Source organism: Schistocerca piceifrons, chromosome 2 (assembly GCF_021461385.2).
Source record: "Schistocerca piceifrons isolate TAMUIC-IGC-003096 chromosome 2, iqSchPice1.1, whole genome shotgun sequence".
Taxonomy (NCBI): domain Eukaryota; kingdom Metazoa; phylum Arthropoda; class Insecta; order Orthoptera; family Acrididae; genus Schistocerca; species Schistocerca piceifrons.
This window is the reverse complement of record NC_060139.1, coordinates 927,823,014-927,845,726: the sequence shown is the minus strand read 5'-3', so window position 1 is coordinate 927,845,726 and position 22,713 is coordinate 927,823,014. Positions and strand designations below refer to the sequence as shown.

Here is a 22,713-nt window from a genome sequence, read left to right as displayed (position 1 = left end):
AGCTGCATCAAACCAGTCTCAGGACTGAAGACCACAACAACTACAACAACAGCAGGGGTCGTGTGTGAACAAACATGTTCTTATGGTGGCCAGTAGCAAATCTGCCTCAGGCAATGGTAAATGAGTTATCTTATGATGTAGGGTATGTTGGGTGGTTTGGAGTTGGGGTTGGGTTAATTTGGCGAGGAGACCAGACTGCGAGGTCATCGGTATCATTGGATTAGGAAAGGGTGGGGAAGGAAGTTGGCCATGCCCTTTCAAAGGAACCATCCCAGCATTTGCTTGGAGTGATTTAGGGAAATTTTGGAAAAACTAAATCAGGATGGCCAGATGCGAGATTGAACCATCATTGTCCTGAATGTGAGTCCAGTGTGCTACCCACTGCACCACCTCGCTCAGTAATGGAGGTTTGGATGATGTGATAAGGATAGAGGATGGTTTCATTTAGGGTGTTCATAAATAATCGTTTGTTTATTGGAAGAGAAAGGATATTGTAGAATAATATGCTGTACTACAGTTAAGCCATTAAGTTTAGACTAGGATGTTTGGTAGGTTAAATTATATTGTAATGGATTGTGGGAGTAGGTGGCTTGGACATGTAGGCATGACATGGATCAGGCTGCAAGGGAAATTTGCTGAAAAGGGTTGATAGTTTTATAATTTTGAAGGTGGTGTAGTGGAAGGTTGGCAAAGAAAATTGTTAGGATGAATGGGTTTTCAGTGAGGCAAATGGGTGCAGTTGGTGGAATAAGAGCGATGGGATTGGTAGAAGGTGTTGCATATGGGAAGGGGCACAAGATTGGGGCACTATTTTAGAAAGCATGGGCTTTACAGTGGAGACAGGTGGATGGATTTTTACAATGGGTGGTGAGGTGGTCATTACACAATAGGCACTTTTGGTAAAAGAGGACTGGGGTTGAGATTGTGAGGGTTCAACTTTAAGATGATGATGGTAAATCATGGTTAGGGGAATTTGATTAGAACCAAATCTTTTTGGGGGGATTATTTGTTTTATGGTGGGATTTAGGATGTATCTTCTTTATTTTGAGGCTTAATGGCTGTGGAAATGGGCTGCTGCTACAAGTTAATGGAATATTCTAGGTTTATGAAGAAAGAAAACGTTCGTAGTGTGTGGATAGTTGAGAATTTGCATCTGATGAGAGGTGTGCTAGGGTAGTCCATGCAGTTGTGATAACCATTGCATCTGGATGGCACAGTCATCAGCACATCTGCCTAGTAAGCAGCAGACCTGGGTTTGAATCCCAGCCTGGCACAAATTTTCAACCTTCTCCACTGATTCAAATCAACACCCACTCACAGACAATGTCTGTAATTCCTTTGTGTCTTAATTCATAGTGGCTGCTGGGTCAAAATGTGTGTGTACTCAACCATTTTTAGAATGGTTGAAATAAACATCGTAGAGCAAAAATTGGGGTCTCAATACAGATTAAATTAAAATGAGCGAAGCAAGTGACAGGGGTAGAAGATACAAGTGACTGATTTTTCAAGCTTGATCTCATCACTTACGGACAGGAGAGAGGTAGGAAGTAAATGTCAGTCAACTTTGTAACAATGAGGATATTTCTGTAATGAACTTGAGGATATCTTGGTAAAAATACCCACCCACAAGCAACAGTACTTGGAAATTTGAACTGTAGGATTGGCTGCAAAGAGACAAATGTGATAAGACATTATAAAGAGGAAGTAGTAAATAACAGTGGTCACATCTAATACAAATATGTCAGGAATATGAATATGTTGTTGCAAATACCTTATTTCAACTCAAGAAAATACCTATGTACACTACAGAGGAACAGCACGCGATATTAGATCTCTCACTGACTTGATGATAGTCTGCAGAAACAGGAAATTCAGGGTGAGAGATGTTAAGAGTATTTGCACAGCCTGTATGTGCAAGTAATCACCTTATGGTAAGAGGGAAAATCGTGTATAACTATAACATAATGAGATCTACTGATAAACACAGAAATGAAACATATTGCTTGTACCCATATTTAAAAGAGACCTGGTGACATGATATGGTATGTGGCAACACTGACATGCCATAACATCTCTGGCACACAAAAACTCTTTGGGCCAAGGCTGCCATTATGTTGTGTCTATGTGATACTTTCGATGTGTAATGATGTATATCTGAAGTGTGACAATAAAGTGTGCTCATTGTTTTAACAAGTGGATCAGCGGGTTGTTATTACAATGATAAGGACCCAAAATTTCCTTATTGGTGACTCCGATGTGAAAGTTCTTTTCAAAAAAAACTTTCTCCCTCTCAGTGCAATTGGTCTGCTTTCGACAGAGAGCTCTTAGCTGTCTACGAAGCCATTAGATATTTACATGAAGACATCGAGGGACGTCCGCTCCCGATCTTTACAGACCACAGACCTCTCGCCCAAGCACTTGCAAACCCTCCAGTCGACCCACCTCCTAGGAGGTTTTATTATTTCGACCTCATTTCACAATACACAACTAATGTACAATACGTTCGAGGATCCGACAACATAGCCGCTGATTATTTCTCCCAGATCTTGGGCATATCTTCGTCAATCAACTTTGACACTCTTGCTCGAGCGCGAACAAATGATGATTCCTTGGCGAGCCTTTTATCTGACAATAATCACTCACTGCGCCTGGTGCGCAAGACGATCCCTGGCACACACTCGGAGCTATGGTGTGACAGATCCACTGGCGTGCCACGCCCCCTCGTCCCCTCCTCTTTGCATCGCTCGGTGTTTGACGCACTGCACAGTCTTGCCTACCCAAGCATTCGCACAACTACGTGCATCATCGCCGAGTGTTTCGTGTGGCCTTCGCTTTGCAAAGACTGTCGTCACTGGTTGCGCACTTGTATTTCGTGCCAGCGGTCCAAAGTCGGACACCACTGCATGCCCCCCTAAGGCATCTTCCACTCTCCTTCTGGCAGACTCCGCCACATCCACATCGACATTGTCAGCCCCCTTCCCCATGTGGATGGTTACTGATACTTGCTTACTTTTATCGACAGAACAACTAGATGGGTAGAGGCAACCCTTCTAGCCAATATTTCGGCTGAAACAGTCGCCAAAGCTGTCCTCTCCACATAGGTTGCACGTTTCAGCTGCCCCGAAACCATTACTGCAGACCAAGGCCGTCAATTCAAGGCTGTCCTCTTCACAAAAATGTGCGAGCTCTTTGGCATCAGCCGCATTCGCATGACAGCCTACCACCTCCAATCAAATGGCTTAGTGGAACAATGGCACCGCACATTAAAGACAGTGCTAATGTACCTTGAGGAAAGGTGGTTTCATGCCCTCCCGTGGGTACTGCTAGGCCTCTGTTCTGTATATAAAGATGACCTGCAGTGCTCGATGGCTGAACTGCTCTATGTCAAGCTGTTGACCCTACCAGCCGAGTTTGTTGAGCCTTCACCGCTCCAAGATACCATCGAATACGCCGTGCTAATCAAGAACTTACAACAGATGATACAAGTGCAGAGAGCACCCACTCTGAAAGCACACACTCCGTCTAAAACATTTGTGCACCAGCAGTTAGACACATGTGAAGCTGTGCTGCTTAGGGACGATACAGTGCATGCTGCCCTGCAATACCCATACACAGGCTCTTACAGGGTACTTAGGCGCTCGTTGAATACATTCGACATCTGTATCAAAGGCAAACCCTCAACAGTGTCAGTGTCTAGACTCAAGTCAGCGTGGGTCACTGCAGACAACAACAACTCCAGAGACCCGACGCCACTGACCACAACAGACGACGACCTCCACACTGCCGCCTCCTCAAGGGACGACACACCGGCCACGCCCCCTTCCCCAACGCCGGGAGCCTCACTGGGCAGAGTCCGGGGTCCATGCCCTTCACCCTACCCTCTCCTCCTATGCCCGTCACACACTTCTCACCTGACATTCAACAACCCACTACCGTCTTCATCGATGTCTCACACTTTTCACCGTTTGACCATCTGTATAACAACCGCAAATGATTCTCTCTTAGTCATCCACACTTCCCCCCACTCTGCTGACGATGAGACACCTTCCAACTTTCCATTCTCCACTCCTCACCGAACCCCAATTCCTTAGATTCTTCCCTCATTCAATCTTTCACTGACGCCATGGGGACACTGTACGTGTTGTACCCCATGTCTCCGTCTATTCCCCCCACCCCATCTGTCACCTCACGAACCAGTCACCGCATACTCCCACCGGTGTGGCACCGTGATTACATTTCCATCCAAAAGGGCTCGAACCCTGGCCCCACCCGCCAAGCCCCCCCCTCCCCCCCTCCCCCCCCCCTGCCCCTTGGACAAAATCGGTGCGACACCCGCACCCTTCCCCCACAACAACCAGAACCTTGTGCTCCGCACTGCAGCAGAGGGGGGGGGGGAGGGGTTCTGTGACAACACTGATGTGCCATAATATCTCTGGCGTGCAAAAACTCTTTGGCCCAAGGCGGCCATTATGTTCTGACTATGTGATACTTTCGATGTGTAACAACGTATATCTGAAGTTCGACAAAAAAATGTGCTCATTGTTTTAACAAGTGGATCAATGGGTTGTTATTTATAATGATAAGGACCCAAAATTTACACAGGTATAAAGATGTTATACCAAAATAAGGTGAAGAAAAAGTTATTTCCTGATAGCATGCATGTGACAGAACAGTTATATAATCACTTTAAGAACACTGTCTCCAAGATGGCCAAAGAAACTTTGAGGATTGAGGCAAGGTACCAGTATTTAGAAAAACGCAGTGAGGGTTTAGAACATTGGATTATGGAGAATAAAAAAGCCTACATCAAAGTGTTATCAGATAAGACTGTTCGACGTAGAAAAGAATATGTTGTTTTAAGAAATAAGGTCAAAGTGATGGTCAAAGAAGAGAAAAAACACAACTGGGGAAATATATGAACACAAAAGAACACTAACATTGGCTAAAACATATCCAGTAAGTCGTGGAAGACCATAAAGTACATGAGAACTAGTATAAGAGACAGAGGTACAATACAGATAATACCACCAGATCAATGAATAACACATTACATTGGACTGTTACAAGAATACATACAGCAGTATGTGACAGGAGGAGATTTTAGAATGAGAGAAGAAAGAGGAAGAAGTAACAACAGAGGATTTGAAGCAAGTGCTAAAGAGGGCAAAAAGTAATGCGGCTTCTTGTCCTGGAAATGTTAAAATGGGGCTTTTGAAATATGGAGATGAAAAACAGAATAATTGTATGTAATTTTTAACAAAATAGAACAAGAGGAAGGACGTATATATCTAGAGACTGGAAAACATCTGTTATCTGTACCATGTATAAAAAAGAAGTCTCATTCAAATTACAGGGGATTAGTGTGATGCCTTCAGCAGCTAAACTTTTCTCTAGCATGTTCAAGCAAAAGATTGAACAGAGTATGACAAATGTTTCAATGGAACAAATGCACATGACTTTTGTGGACTTGGAAAAGCATATGGCAGCATTCCAAGATCTGAGATTGCACCTGCCATGAAGAGACTAAAAGTATGGGATAAATGGATTAGTACATTTATTAGGATGTATAAAGAGAGAGAAGCAAAAGTGAAGATGGGAAACAGAATAACAGAAAGCTTTCAAACCACCAAAGGCCTTAAGCAAGGTCACAGCCTATACCCATTACTTTATAACATCTACATAGACCAAGTGCTGGAGACATATTCAGGAATGGGTATGCTAGTGGGACAGGACAGAAAGCATTCACAACCTTTTTCTGATGATCATACAATTTTCGGAAACATTAAACAAGATATGAAACACATGCTGGATTAATTACAAAAGGAATACAAAAGATGGGGTCTAAAAAGGAATTTTGAAATAACAGAGTACATTTGTATTGGCAAACAAGAAATGTATTTAGTACTCAAACATGAAAAACTAAAAAATTGTGAAAATTTTTAATATTTAGTTTCTATAACAGCAAGTGATGGCATCCATGACAAAGATATTGAGACCAAACTAACAATGGATAAAGAAGTGATATAGTCCCTACATGGACTCACTAGGAACAATAGTATTAATCAACAGACCAAACACAGGATATTCCATAGAATTACTTAAGGTGAAGAAATGTGCCCACTTATGAATAAATGAAGAGACAAGATAAAGATAGTGAAATTAGATTGTATGAGAAGATGCCTGCAGGTAACTCATGAAGATAAAATCAGAAATTTAGAAAAAAAATGGAAGTGATTCACTCCATAATGAGTAGATTGTAAACTACAAGTCTTCAGTAATTTGGGAAAAGTCTTCCACAGTCTGAGCTTGTAAAAAGAATTAACAATGATGGGTGGCCCAGGAAGATGTTATTGTGGAACCCAAGAAGAACTAAAATGGTACAGCCTCCTTTGCTTGGGAATTATATATTGATTGAGCAGTAGACGAAAGAGGGTTAAAATTTGATTTCAGTAATGAAGACTAAGGAGAAAATGAATAACCTTTAGTTGGAAAAATCAAAGAAGAAGAAGAAGATTTGGGGTCCAAGTATTTTGGTGCAGGATAGGACAAATGTAAGAGAGTCAGGAGAATGTAAAGTGATATCTGTAATTGGTTTTGGAGGCTTATTGGTGACAGTAGGATTGAAGGGATGCTATGGGATGGGAGGAGGCAGGATATGTTGGTGGTTGGTGCTGTAGGTTACCTGAAAATGGTGACAGTCCCTTGGGATGGCTTGTTGATGGATTGTGCAACTACTTTTGCTATGGTTACTCTTCAGGTTGTTACCACTGCTGGAGCAGTTATGAGGACATTTCAGCAGAAGGAAATGTTGGCAGGGAAAGATATGCAAGGTGTAGGGAAGTATTTGGAGAGGAGTTTTAGGAAGAGTAACAAAGATATACGGTGACTGATGAGAAGAAGTGCTATATGTTGTGACCGTGGGAGCAAAAGAAGGGGATGTGTAAATAAAAGGTGTGGTTGGGACTACCATCTGAGTTTGAGACTGGAGCAATAGCTGCCCTGCCACTGCAGATGGGGACAAAAGTAGCTCAGCCTAAACTATCAATAGGTGCTATATAGGATTCTAACCCATGGATCTATGGTGACATTTACTTGCATATTTGTTTCATTGTGGCTCCATACAGATTTTATTTTGAATACTGATTGACCATCAAAAACATATGCATCACAGAGAATTAGTTTTTGGATTACATTAAGGACTTTAAATGTAGTGGAATGGCAGATAAGGACAAATGCTAATAATTTTTTTTTAATGTAATAAGCAAAGCTGAAAAACATGCAGTTCAGTGGTGCTTGGACGAACTATTGAATCTCTGGTGATGTCAGACACCAAGCAGTGTAAACATCACAGAAATAATTCCTGTAAAAAGTGGTATTCAAGCGCAGACATTTTAAAGACATTCTTTTTCTTTTGATTGCCGCATTCAAGTAAGTTGTGTCTGGCTATGGAATAATTTGTGCTGTACTCATTTTGTTTGTTTCTAGATGGTAAGCTGAGTCTGGGTTATTTACGTGTTTGCATTTAGCAAGAATAATATTTACATATTGGTACATGTAATTTTTGTTGTTGTTACAATTTTTACTCTCTACCCCACTGAGCCAAGTGGATGGTTTGAGAACTGGCCCATTAAAGAGTGGTGGTTCTCTTCAGCCAACGTCACAGCAGGCTGGGAGTGGGGCAGGGGGCATCTCAACTGGGAATATTTGGAAGGAGACTTCCAGTTCCAACATTCGCCTGATAACCAAGGGAAACCTCCCAAAAACATTGGTTGGAAAAGGGGTCTGGGACTATTTTAATTTATTTCTGGGACAATGTTATGAATGTAACAAGTGAAAATTAAAACTGTGAGTGAGTGACTGAGTACATATATAAAAGAGAAATAGATTAAGAGGATATAATGCAAGTGCAAAAGTCAATCAAGTTTGTAGATATGCAACTGTGAGTCAGTCATGTCAGTAGATAGATAGAGTAAATCAAGGAATGTGATGGCTGTGTGTGTACCTGAGCTGGCTGATGTCCCAGAAGCCAAGCAGCCTGGGAGGCACACCCGAAGTGAGGCAGAAGCGCCTCTCCTGTACGTGGAGGCGTGCCGGGCCCATACAGATCTTGGCACGTGGTGGCGCAGACGTCACCTGCACCAGGAACTGCTGGCCTGCAACAAGGACACAAACACTCACACACTCCTACTTCACTGATGAATTCCTAAGTAGAACTTATCAAGGGGGAGAGGAAGGCAGCTACACCCCCTCCTCCTTCCACAAAACAATTCTTCACCACACAGACAGACATATCAATGTAGTGCCAGTTTGAAGCAACCAAGAACATGCAGTGGACAATGACAAGTAGGAATTGTACCCAGAGTATTTATTGTGAAATCGCAAAACAGTGTTGCCTTTCAGTGTGAAACTAATTGGAGTTATTCCTCACCTTCACCTGACCACCCCCTTCCCCTTCAGTTGAGACCTTGGGTAGGCTCTTGGAGCAAAGTGACGTACAGATTATTAAACACAGCTTCAGTTCACTAATGTGATCTGTGTAAGTAGTACTTGTGAATTGTTTTTGCTTTGATGATTCTGAAATATGTTATGTGATGTGTCCCATATATCTTGATGACATTAACTTTTTGTCCACGACCAAAATAAAAAAGTTTATGACAGCAGTATGTATTTTTTAAACAGCAGCTTTTTTTTATTTGGTAATCCACTCCATCTTTTCGAGATCTGTTCAAAAACGTATATGTTATGTGATGTGTCCCATATATCTTGATGACATTAACTTTTTGTCCACGACCAAAATAAAAAAGTTTATGACAGCAGTATGTATTTTTTAAACAGCAGCTTTTTTTTATTTGGTAATCCACTCCATCTTTTCGAGATCTGTTCAAAAACGTATTCCAGTGTATTATTCAGGTAAACATAACATTACTGAAAACAGTTCACAAAACTGAGTTTGACTCTCTGGTAGTAGTACTCGGTGTAGGTACCCAGGGTAATGTAACATGAAGGTGAAGTTGAACATACTCTTTATGACACTGTTCGTAAACTCTGCGTTTTCAGAGAAATGCTGTGCTATCATTACATGTCTCTGCATGATGTATTTAGTTGCCGTGGCTGGTCAGATAATATGTCTCTTTCTGATTTCCTTTTTCTGCCGATATCTGAAAGCTAAGATCTTGTGATTTTACCATCAAATACCGCTAAGCATTTTTTTTTTCATTTTTCTGCCGCCATTTCGTGGTTATTTTATTGAGAGTACTAGACACGTGAGCTTGGGAGGAATCATTTGCGTATATTTAGCTGCAAAGGTGCATTCACGATTTGGTCTTAGGTTCCTCTTTGTCAGAAGAAGGCAGGCAGTGAATCTCATTATGAGAGGCGAGTATCCCCAGGGAGATATGCAGTCTTCTTGGAAGAGGGGCTGTGGCCAGCTTCATGTTTTGTGGGCAAAGCCGGCACCTGTCCATACTGATGACATAGGCAGCTGTGCTGCCACTGATGCTCCAGGAGAATATTGGGCAAGAAATTTTTGCCTTTTCTGCACAAGCTCAAAGGAAGAAACTCCGCTGGCCGCGATGACCGAGCGGTTCTAGGCGCTCAGTCTGGAACCGCGCGACTGCTACGGTCGCAGGTTCGAATCCTGCCTTGGGCATGGATGTGTGTAACGTCCTTAGTTTAGTTAGGTTTAAGTGGTTCTAAGTTCTAGGGGACTGATGACCACAAATGTTTAGTCCCATAGTGCTCAGAGTCATTTGAACCATTTTTGAAGAGACCCCGCGACACAACCTGGGCAGTGTGTGAGAGAGTATGTTTTTGTTAAAAAAAAAAAAAAAAACTTTTTTTCTTTATCCAATCGAATGTGTTGCCCCACTATCGCGATTGACGCAAAGAAGCCGACCAATCGAGTAGACACTACTCCAGGCTTGTACCAACCTCATGTTTGTTGAAGTGCATTTTGTGTGCCAAATTTTCTGCTGTGTTCCCCTGTTTTTTCGCAAAATAAGCGACATTCTAGTCTATAAGATTGGCAACAGCATTGAGTTGTCTCCTGCACATAGAGTTTTTTTCTAAGATAGGAAATTGAGGTCAGAGAACAAAGATTCATGCAATTTGTCTTCTGGCTGTCGTACTACTGGGTCTCTCGCCCACTATCCGGTGCTGATGGGTACACGGTTTGCAGTTTTTGGAGAAGCTCTTATTCCAGCAGCATCACAGATGAATACAGCGTTCTTTTGTCATGTATTGGTACAAGCTTCAAACTGAAGCGACTTATTTTCATTTCCCTGTGTGTTCAGTAGTTTAATTTGTAAATTTCTTGTGGATTTGTATATTTAGTAGACACAGTTTCACATTTTAAAAACTGCATAATGTAGAATTCTGCTATCTTCGGTATTGATAGTGACTCATTACTATGTTGATGTGCAGGCTTAGTTTGTCACCCTTCGTTCATAGCTCCAGGTGCTACTTTCAGTCATGTTTCTTGAGGACTTTGCCAGTGGGCATCACTGTGGGGGTTGAGGGGACAGACATAGGGATCCAAGGCACGTCCATCATATCTCACATCTCCCCAGGTCAGTCCAGTACTGAGGGTGCCCCAGTTACTGTCTGCACTAAGGTTGACCCCACATCCATGGTCAGGTGGGAGGTCGTTCCAAGATGTGGGACGCACTGAAAGACTTCCTGGGACCGATCGAAATGCCTTCCCAGTTTATGCGACAAACAGGTTTCAGCTGCTATCTGTGCCTGGTGAAGATGCAGTCGCTTGTCCTGCTTCAGAAAAAGCCACTCAGCCTGCAGGATCCAGGCATTCACGCAGGGTGGTATTACTGGTAGATGGGAGCTCCAATGCTAGGCACGTAATGGGGCGCCTTAGGGATATGGCTGCCAAGGGGGCGAAGGAGTCCAATGCACTTTGTGCATACCAAAGGGAGTCATCCCAGATCTGGAACGGGTCCTTCAGGATGCCATGAAGGGCACATGCTGCAGCCAATTGCAGGTGGTGGCTCATGTTGGTAGTAATGACGTGTGTCGCTCTGAGTGAAGGTCTGAATCAGAGGGCCAGACGGTTCTGCGACTGTGTAGGATTCAGCTTCCTTGATTTGCACCATGAGGTGTTGGGGTATCGCGTACCACTTAAAAGTTCAGGGGTGCGTTACACACAGGAAGCAGCTACATGGGTAGTGCGGGCAATATAGAATAGGCGGATTTTTAGGTTAGAAGATCGTGGGAAAGAACAAAAAGGACTTCAGTCATAAAGGGAGCAGGTAAAATATAGGATGAGGGTGACCTAGGAACCATCTGTATTACAGTAGTAAATTGTTGTAGCTGTGTTGGGAATGAACCAGAGCTCCAGGTGTTAATAGAAAGCACTGAAGTTCAAATCGTTACAGGCACTGAAAGCTGCCTAAAGCCAGAAATAAATACAACCGAAATTTTGGCGAAGGACCTAACGGTGTTCAGAAATGGCGACGTCGCCTTTATTGCACGTGGAAATAGTTTATCTGGTAGCGAAATTGAAATAGACAGCTCTTGTTAGTATGGGTAGAGGTTATAATTGACAACTGAAATAAAATAATAGCTGGTTCCTTTTACTGACAGCCTGACTCAGATGATACATTTACTGAAACGTTAAAAGAAAACTTGAGTATCATCTCAAATAGGTACCCCACTCATACAGTTATAGTTGGTGGTACTTCAGTTACCATCGGTAAGTTGGCGAAAATAAATATCCAAAGCCAATGGTGACAATGAAACATCGTCCGAAATTTTCTAAATGCGTTCTCTGAATATTATTTTGAGCAATTAGTTCAGGAAAGGTTGCGAAAATATACTTCACCTCTTAGTAACAAATAATCTGAAGGAAATAGATAGTATAGGCAGCATTATGACGGGTACAGGGATTAGTGACCACAAGGTCGTTGTAGCGAGGACTGGATACCCTAACATCCAAACGCACCAAAACTAAACGCGAAGGACATATGTTTAAAACAGCAGGTAATATTTCACTTGACGTCTTCCTAAGATACAGTCTCCATTCCTTCCAAATTATGTCAGTGTAGATCAGACGTGCCTTTAATTCAAAGAAATAGTACCGACATCGAGAAATTTAGTAAGACACGGGACTGATCCCTATATAGACAAAACAGGTCAGGACACTGTTGCAGAATCAGTGAAATAGGCATGTCAAATTCAAAAGAAAGCAAAATCCTCAAGATTGGCCAAGTTTTACAGGAGTTCTAAATTTAGCCGAAATTTCGAAGTGAGATGGTTCTAATAGTTTCCACAGCAAAAAACTGACTCGAAATCTGGCAGAAAACCCACAGAGATTCTGGTTGTACGTAAAGGGCACTAGCTGCAAGACATAATAAACACCTTCACTGCTCGGTAACGATTGTAATGTCATCGATGACCGTGCCACTAATGCAGGATTACTAAATATGATTTTCCGAAATTAATTCACTAAAGGACTCAAAGTAAATACTTTAAGAACTGCTGCCAACATGAGTAACTTAGTAGATATCCTTGGTGTAACGAAGCAGCTCAAATCACTTAATAAAGGCAAGTCTTCCGTGCCAGGCTGTATACCTACCAATTATATTCCTTTCAGTGTATGTTGACATAATAGTTCCATACCTAGCAATGATCTACAACCTCTCGCTCGACGACAGACTCGTACCAGAAGAATGGAAAGTTGTACCGGTCAAACCAATACTCAAGGAAGGAATTAGGACTAACCCGCTAAATTACAGACCCACATCACTGAGGTCGATTAAAAGCAGGATTTTTGAACATGTATTACGTTCGAATACTGTGAAGTTCTACGAAGAAAAGGAACTATTGACACACAGTGAGTACGAGTTCAGAAAATATCGCTCGCGTGCAACACAACTAGTTCTTTATTCTCAGGAAGTAATGAGTGCTCTCCACAGGGGATCTCAAACTCATCCCATATTTTTGGATTTCCAGTAGACTTTTAATACCGTTCTTCACAAGCGGCTTCGAAGAAATTGCGTGACTATAGACAAACGTCTCAGTTGTGTAACTACTTGTAGGTTCGCGATTTTCTGTCAGAAATGTCCCAGTTCGTAGTAACTGAGGAAGGTCATCGAGTAAAGCGTTAAGTGATATCTGGCGTTACTCAAGGAAACGTTATAAGCTCTTTTTATTGGCAGAATACGTAGTAGAAGGAGTGTCACGGATAAGATACGCGAATAGTGGTGACAATAATTAAAACAAAGGCGGTTTTCGATGCGGTGAGATTATTTCAAGAAATCTGAATCTCTAGCTTTCTCCTCCAAATGAAAAAATATTTTGTGGACACTCACCTACAAGGGGAGAAATGATCATCGTTATAAAATAAGAGAAATCAGAGCTCACATGAAGAGATTTAAGTGTTCGTTTTCCCCGCCTGCTGTTAGGGAGTAGAACGGTAGAAAACAGCATGAAAGTGGTTCGACGAACCCTCTGCCAGGCACTTAACTGCGAACTGCAGAATATTCATGTAGATTTAGAAAAGTAAGTGTTGCATTCCACGCTCCATAATTTGTACTCTCGCTATCTAATTGTTCGGGCACGTAACTAGAGTTGCCTATTTGATTAAAATTTGTGATTTTGTCTCATTAACTTTGAATCTGAGAGCTGCCCAAATAAAGACATCTTGCTGAGTTTTCTCCATGCAGTCTTCCATGTAATTTGGTGCCTCCCCATCGTATTAGCATTATTTGATATCAGTTCAATCGACATTTTACAGAACTTTGGTCTCTGTCAATTACTTGAGACCTATGCCGAACTTTTAGAGCAAATAAATATCTGTTATACCCAGACTTGATTTAAATTTCAAGATCCCTTAATTGTTCTACAAATTTTTCATGGTTAGGTGACCTACTAATAACAAATACAACCTGTTATACAACAACGTTTGTTGTTCTCACTGTGACGGCGTTATTGTTAGCTCGTCTTGTTTGATTATTCATTGGTTTGTTGGTTAGGGAGAGTTGTATATATTTCTCTTGGGATTATACAGGGTGGGGCAGATAAAAGCGCCCTCGAGAACAGAGTTCCAGGCTACAAAGAAACACAGCGAAAGAAATACAAGACTAATCTGACTATAGCAGATGTTGAGAGTGACCACCATTCACCTCTTGGCACTTTTTGGTCCTGGTCAGCAAGAGCAAGTGTGTGAAGGCAGATCGAAGCAGGACTGCTGGAATTGCTGCAGTTTTATCCGAAATTTTCTGCTGCAGTTCTTAAAGACTATAAAGCTTGTTTCGATACACTTTAGACCTGAGGGCTGCCCACGCAGAGTAACAGCACACTGATAGATCAGGTGCCCTGGGTGCCCAGCAAGGGCTCTGGCCTCTGCTGACAACTCCGTCAGGCGCGAAGATTATGTAAATATGCACCAAGGTTCGGCCGGCTGCACGGACAGATGCTCCATCCAGGTGGGGTATGGTTAAATGCATACATTCAGGTCTAATCGTATTCATTCGTCCGGGCCACTTTTATTTGCCCCACCCTGTAAGTTTTCTGTGTGTTGTTTCATTATAATTTGGCCAACGGCCTTGCAAGATTCAGACGATCGCGCGGAGTGGCCGCGCGGTTTAAGGCACCATGTCATGGATTGCGCGGCCCCTCCCGCCGGAGGTTCGAGTCCTCCCTCGGGGGCGGTGAGTGTGTTGTTCTTAGTATAAGCTAGTTTAAGTAATGTGTAAGCCTACGGACCGATGTCCTTAGCAGTTTGGTCCCTTAGGTATTCACACAGATTTGATTTGAACATTCAGACGTAATAAACAGCAATATTTTTATAACAATGTCATACCATAAGGCAGACCGCAGCTCGTGGTCTTGCGGTAGCGTTCTCGCTTCCCGCGCACGGGGTCCCGGGTTCGATTCCCGGCGGAGTCAGGAATTTTCTCTGCCTCGAGATGACTGGGTGTTGTGTGTCTTTCATCATCATTTCATTGTCATTGACTCGCAAGTCGCCGAAGTGGCGTCAGCGTTCGGCGCCCGAACACCCCGCATGGAGTCTCCCGGCCAACAATGCCGTACGATCATATCATTTCAATGTACGGCAGTCTCATGGCACATTGTTCACACAGGAAAATCCACACAATTTTCAATCTTCACACTCTGACTTTGAACTACTGAACAATTAAAAGTGACAACAGGATGAAGAATCTCTATTATTCCATGTATATAAAACAGGTGCAGCCTCAACTTTGTATTATAAATAACGGCAGGCGTTTATGCAGTTACCCTTAACATATTTATATTGCTGACTTGCTAAAACGTTGCACGGTGCCAGTTTTAGGTTGCCCATGTAATGGCTTCCTGAAGGAAAAAAAAATTGTTTCAACACTTAATATAATTATTTACCAAATTTAAAAAATTAAACTGCTGTCTTAATCTACTTATAAAGATAACCTTAAAGTTAGTGGTTTAAAATGTAAGTAAGTATTACAGTTAGAAACTGTAGGTATGTCTCGACGCAGTGTAACTTACAGTGCGCAAATTATCCAGGTTATACTCATCCAGTATTTGAGAATGACAGCACATTGTGACTCCCAACAAACTTTGCACATAATTTTAAACCAAACTTTTTCTGGCTAACAGTCCCCACAAAACAATGAAAATGAGAAAAGTTTATCGCCTACTATATTTTCTTGTTCATTAGGCATGACGTTTTAGGTTATTACTTCTTTAAAACTAGCTCTATGAGCAATATATTTTGGAGACTGTATCCACATGTATCACTGAATGTATCTACAAATTTATGTGATTTTGCAACATGTAGTTCAGGAGTTATGACATTATAACTATTGAGAGGCTGAAAAACTGGCTTTTCTTGAAATGGACTGCAATTTACCCTCATTGTACTCATTCAGCTATCGATTATTTAAAGACTCAGGGTGGGGGTGACTGATACTTTCAGAAATTATAAATAAGGGAAATATTGAAACTTCCTGGCAGATTAAAACTGTGTGCCTGACCGAGACTCTAACTCGGGACCTTTGCCTTTCGCGGGCAAGTGCTCTACCATCTGAGCTGCCGAAGCACGACTCACGTCCGGTACTCACAGCTTCACTTCTGCCAGTATCTCGTCTCCTACCTTCCAAACTCAGATGGTAGAGCACTTGCCCGCGAAAGGCAAAGGTCCCGAGTTCGAGTCTCGGTCGGGCACACAGTTTTAATCTGCCAGGAAGTTTCATATCAGCGCGCACTCCGCTGCAGAGTGAAAATCTCATTCTGGAAGGGAAATATTTGTTTCCTTTATTTTCTCTGACTTTTATCGCTATTCGAAATTTTGAATTGAGACCTTGTTTTGTAAATTGAATGTGGGAGGGGGAGGGGGGGGGGGGAGGAAAAGGGACTATTGATGTCAGCTGCATTGGGAGTTAATGTGGAATCAATAGCGACGAAGGAAAAATTTATGCCAGACCAAGATTCGAACTCAGGATCTCGTGCGTACTAGGCAGTTATATAAACCACTGCACCACCCGGATACAGTGTTTATCGGAACTGCTCAGACCATATCGGCACCCCTCTTTGTCTACTCCATTCCTACCTTAGTTCTAGGGTAGAACAGACAACCCACATTTATAGAATTGGTTTGCCTCTATGAGTAATGCCTCCACCACCTTCAGTGCGGATGCACAGGTACGTCCGGTCTGCGGAAACGTCAAAGTAGCGAGTATGGAGGACATTGACAAGATCTGTGTACAGGTGCCGCTGGGTGGGAATATGGATCGACCGGGAGACGTGCGAAAATACTCTGCTCAGTGTCGATAAACACTGTGTGTCCGCGTGGTGCAATGGTTTATGGAACTGCCAGGCAAGCAGGAGATCTCTGGTTTGTTTGAATCCTGGTCCGGCACACATTTTCACTCATTGCTGCTGGTTCCGCATAAAGCCCTGATGCAGCTGACATTAATAGCCCTTATCCATCCCTTTCCTTTCTCCCTCCTTCACCTTCAATTTACATGAAATGTATCACAGCTACAGATTCCGCATTGCGTCTGTTCTTTTGGACATGTCCGGAAGAACAGTACCATGGATTTATATAATTGACGTCCTATTGTGACTGTCTTAAAAGAATTATGAATGAGGCAATATTTGAGCTACTGATAACGGAAGACAAAGCTGAGGGGAAAAAGGAATAGAAAGTCGTAGAAGTTAAAAACAATGGACACAGCCATCCAACAAAATTCATTAATTATTAATAAAGGAAATAAATCTCCTGAACGAGTTTGCTACCATGGTGGATATTTTGTAAAAAAAAAAAAAAAAAAAAAAAAAAAAACGATTAAATATCTTAACATATTTTATCTACCACCTTTAAGATCTCAGGTTTCATATTTCCCCTTCAAGCTCACAGATTTTCAAATCTTGTCTGGTGCAGCCCGCCGGCCGGAGTGGCCGAGCGGTTCTAAGCGCTACAGTCTGGAAGTGCGTGACCGCTACGGTCGCAGGTTCGAATTCTGCCTCGGGCATGGATGTGTGTGATCTCCTTAGGTTGGTTAGGTTTAAGTAGTTCTAAGTTCTCGGGGACTGATGATCTCAGCAGTTAAGTCCCATAGTGCTCAGAGCCATTTGAACCATTTGGTGCAGACCCCAACGATCAGTCGTTCAGACCTGACGTTCTGGGCGACTTTTCCGAACTTTCCCCCATTTCCTGAAACTCACTTTTCTTTCACCTCTCTTCCTTCCCCTTCAACCATTCTTTCAGAAGAATGAGCCTCTGCCTCCGATAGCTTGCAGATTACAATAATTTTATGTGTGGTTTTCCTGTCGCCTCTTGGTGAGTAGATTTTTTGTCTATCTACACTCCTGGAAATTGAAATAAGAACACCGTGAATTCATTATCCCAGGAAGGGGAAACTTTATTGACACATTCCTGGGGTCAGATACATCACATGATCACACTGACAGAACCACAGGCACATAGAGACAGGCAACAGAGCATGCACAATGTCGGCACTAGTACAGTGTATATCCACCTTTCGCAGCAATGCAGGCTGCTATTCTCCCATGGAGACGATCGTAGAGATGCTGGATGTAGTCCTGTGGAACGGCTTGCCATGCCATTTCTACCTGGCGCCTCAGTTGGACCAGCGTTCGTGCTGGACGTGCAGACCGCGTGAGACGACGCTTCATCCAGTCCCAAACATGCTCAATGGGGGACAGATCCGGAGATCTTGCTGGCCAGGGTAGTTGACTTACACCTTCTAGAGCACGTTGGGTGGCACGGGATACATGCGGACGTGCATTGTCCTGTTGGAACAGCAAGTTCCCTTGCCGGTCTAGGAATGGTAGAACGATGGGTTCGATGACGGTTTGGATGTACCGTGCACTATTCAGTGTCCCCTCGACGATCACCAGTGGTGTACGGCCAGTGTAGGAGATCGCTCCCCACACCATGATGCCGGGTGTTGGCCCTGTGTGCCTCGGTCGTATGCAGTCCTGATTGTGGCGCTCACCTGCACGGCGCCAAACACGCATACGACCATCATTGGCACCAAGGCAGAAGCGACTCTCATCGCTGAAGACGACACGTCTCCATTCGTCCCTCCATTCACGCCTGTCGCGACACCACTGGAGGCGGGCTGCACGATGTTGGGGCGTGAGCGGAAGACGGCCTAACGGTGTGCAGGACCGTAGCCCAGCTTCATGGAGACGGTTGCGAATGGTCCTCGCTGATACCCCAGGAGCAACAGTGTCCCTAATTTGCTGGGAAGTGGCGTAGGATCCTACGGTCTTGGCGTGCATCCGTGCGTCGTTGCGGTCCGGTCCCAGGTCGACGGGCACGTGCACCTTCCGCCGACCACTGGCGACAACATCGATGTACTGTGGAGACCTCACGCCCCACGTGTTGAGCAATTCGGCGGTACGTCCACCCGGCCTCCCGCATGCCCACTATACGCCCTCGCTCAAAGTCCGTCAACTGCACATACGGTTCACGTCCACGCTGTCGCGGCATGCTACCAGTGTTAAAGACTGCGATGGAGCTCCGTATGCCACGGCAAACTGGCTGACACTGACGGCGGCGGTGCACAAATGCTGCGCAGCTAGCGCCATTCGACGGTCAACACCGCGGTTCCTGGTGTGTCCGCTGTGCCGTGCGTGTGATCATTGCTTGTACAGCCCTCTCGCAGTGTCCGGAGCAAGTATGGTGGGTCTGACACACCGGTGTCAATGTGTTCTTTTTTCCATTTCCAGGAGTGTAATTACATCAAACTATTTCTTCATTTATAATGTCGTTTCGGATACTACCTTAATGAGACCTGTAAAAGATTAAAGGAACGTCAGAATGAGAAGTCATTGGCGTGACATCTGCTCGGGGATGTGACGTGTTGTCCTGTTGCTGGCTAGGACGGTAGAGCTCCCACTGGCTGTGCAGCAACTGACATGGCTTTAGGAGCAAGTTACTGGTCTTCTACAAGATAGAGCTGCCTTCCAAAAGATATTTATATGTTCATCTAATTTTACATGCTTTGTAATCTGTATTAAAAGTCTACAAATTTTAATATATAGTTTTGCCAAATTTGAGCTTGTATGGTTCAATTTTTATGTATCGGACATATGTAATTATAAGAGCAAATACAACTTTTATAATCACAGCACCATGTTAAAGCAAAATATATTTTATACTAACGTTTATGAGGCTGTTGTATGAAAACCACAATTTTTTATCCCTCGACCTTGAAAAATTTTACGACCGTATAAGGCATTCTGGTCTTCTTTTCGAACTCCAGTCATATGGACTTCCAGTTAACTCTGCCCCCTAATTGATTCCTTTCCATCTAACTGTCCATTCTTTGGCACTATTCACATTATAAATTCCCACATTTTCTACCCTACAGCAGATGTGCCCCAAGGCTCTATCTTCTCTCCTGTGTATCCTCTACACTGCTGATACCCCGTCCAATCGACCCTTCAGTTTGCGGATGCCACTGCATTCCTAGACCTCTATCTAATATTCCAAAAATCCTAATGATATCTTCAACGCCATTGTAACCAGTTTTCTTTCTGGTGCTGCCATTGGCTCCTGAAGATAAATCCTTCCAAGGGACAGAAAATAATTATAGGATGAACCACTCATAGCTTCTGTATCCATGACATTTACTTCACCATTTGAACCATACCACTGAGTATTGTCAAGTCTTTGACTAACCCTAGACTACCAACATGGGAACCTCATCCAACACAAAGGCCGCAATTGAGTCAAAATACTAAAATTACTAAATGACCAAAAATGGCAATTGCGACCTTCCTCAGTACTCATACCTACAAAACATTAATTCTCCCTGCATCAAACCAGTCTCAGGACTGAAGACCACAACAACAAAACATTCTTTCCTACGCCTATGTTGCTTGGGTATCTACTCTACCCAAGTTAGATCGCTCCCTCGAAATCCTTGACTGCAGTGCACTCCATCTTGTTTTCTTCATCCATTTACCTTCCCCCACATGGATCGTCTACGACGTAATTATTACCTTATTTATCCACACTGTACACTTCCGAAAATTCTGTGCTACGTGCAACTATTTGTAGGTTCTAATAATCCCGTTGTTTCTCCTCTGATCACCAATCCTCGTATGCTGACGCACCTTGAACACATCCCCTCATCCCTACACCTACACACAATCCATATTCTGTCCCAACGCAACTTCAACCTACTCCCTCTCCCAGACAATGAAGTTCACCCCGATATTTACCCATAATATCAACTGTAACTATTCTCCACACATCCCACTTCTCACCAGAGTTTCCCACTCCCTCTTCCCTTTGCATCTCTCCCCATCCACTTTCTTGATACCACGGCCATGTCCACCCACCAGACTCCTCCTCACATTGTTTTACCACTATCCACCCAAACACCTACCTTCATCTCCATACATACTACCAAACGTACCGTAAAATTTTACCCACATTCTTTAACCTTATTGAACACATTTTCCAATCACTAAATCATATTTTCCGGCCCATGTATTTCAGATTTTTGTGAAAGCGCAGTGCTGTTTTATAGAAGGATGTTACTATTTGTGCACTGTGTTTTAAATATATATTTTTTTCTTTCTATCTTTATCTTTTAGTCCTTCAATTTTAATTTAAACAACAGACAAAAGCAACAGTGTTTATGTAAATGCCAACAAAATTCATCCTATTATAGATCTTAAAAATATCTGTAAAATTTTGACTTTTAATTAAAGGCCTATTTGTCTAATCTTCATTTTTTAAGTTTTTGGCTGAATAAAGGGGATGAAACAAAAATACAGAAAAAAACAGTGTTGTACAGATGTGTCTGTAAAACTGATTTAGCGAATACTAATTATCATATTTTGGTAAGCTCCACAAGAACTTAGTGAAGCTAATTATACGAATGTGCAACTGCAGCCAATTAAACCATGTTTTATAATTTCACTCTGAATGTTTGTAATTTTAAAGACTGTCATTTCATGAGTATGATCTGAAGAAAAAAGGCAACGTGTCCCTTGAACTTTCGTAAATTTTTTGAGTCGAGTTGATAGTTGACACCCCCTTAGACATACGTTTTACTGATACTTGACATTGTTTTGACAGTTTTTTGACTTTTTAGTTTTTCTTCTTTTGTAACATGACCGTACATAGCAAACACCTCTCATTCTTATGGTCCTTAACCCTAATTACAGAACTGATGTTATAAATAAAGAAATAATTAAGGACCTAGAGGGCTATATTCTTAAAACTCAATAGAACAACGTACTCACACTAATATACACCTCATGTGTGCTCTGGTCACAGCGACAGCGAAGATTGCAGTGATAATCAAAAAGTTTCCGTTGGAGGGCGGTGCTGCAGCGTAGCGCAACTCTGATGCGGATATATAAGCACCGAAATGCAGGCAAGACAAGTGTCTTTTCGACGTACATGCAGTAATCGAGGAAACGTGAACTACGTCGATGTTACTATCAAATGCTTCCAAACAGGATCAACGTGCGGTTATTCTTTTATTGGCTGCCAGAGGACAAATACCGGTAGATATCTACGAGGGACTTTGAAAAGTCGTGCAAAAATAAAAACTACTCACGTGTTTGGGGTAAACCTTTTTTATTTTTCGACATAGTCTCCTTTTAGACTTACACACTTCGTCCAACGCTGTTCTAATTTGTTGATACCTTCCGAATAATAGGAATTGTCCAAGTCTGCAAAATACCTATTAGTTGCTGCAATCATCTCCTCGTTTGAATAAAATCTTTGTCCCACCAGCCATTTCTTCAATTTGGGGAACAAATAGTAGTCCGAGGGAGCCAAGTCTGGAGGATAAAGGGGATGTGAAACGAGTTGAAATCCTATTTCCATTAATTTTGCTACAGCAACTACTGAGGTGTGTGCTGGTGCATTGTCGTGATGGGAAAGGACTTTTTTGCGGTTCAATCGCCTGCGTTTTTCTTGCAGCTCGGTTTTCAAACAGTCAAATAACGTTGAATAATATGCACCTGTAATAGTTTTACCCTTTTCCAGATAGTCGATGAGGATTATCCCTTGCGAATCCCAAAAGACAGTCGCCATAACCATTGTTTAGACTGTTGTCCGGTCTCAGGAATATAGTAATGTATCCATGTTTCATCCACAGTGACGAAACGACGCTTAAAGTCCTGCGGATTCTTCCTGAAGAGCTGCAAACCATCCTTGCAACACTTCACACGATTCCGTTTTTGGTCAAGCGTGAGCAATCG

General features: G+C 42.7%; 1 protein-coding gene across 1 annotated transcript in view; it reads right to left on the bottom strand.

Annotated features, from left to right (window-relative positions):
• The window catches only part of LOC124776625, a 323,277-nt gene that overhangs the window by 68,915 nt on the left and 231,649 nt on the right, over positions 1-22,713 (bottom strand). Inside the window, exon 5 of the mRNA XM_047251713.1 lies at positions 8,003-8,153. Within this exon, the coding sequence (XP_047107669.1) occupies positions 8,003-8,153 (151 nt within the window). The remainder of the gene's footprint in view (positions 1-8,002; positions 8,154-22,713) is intronic.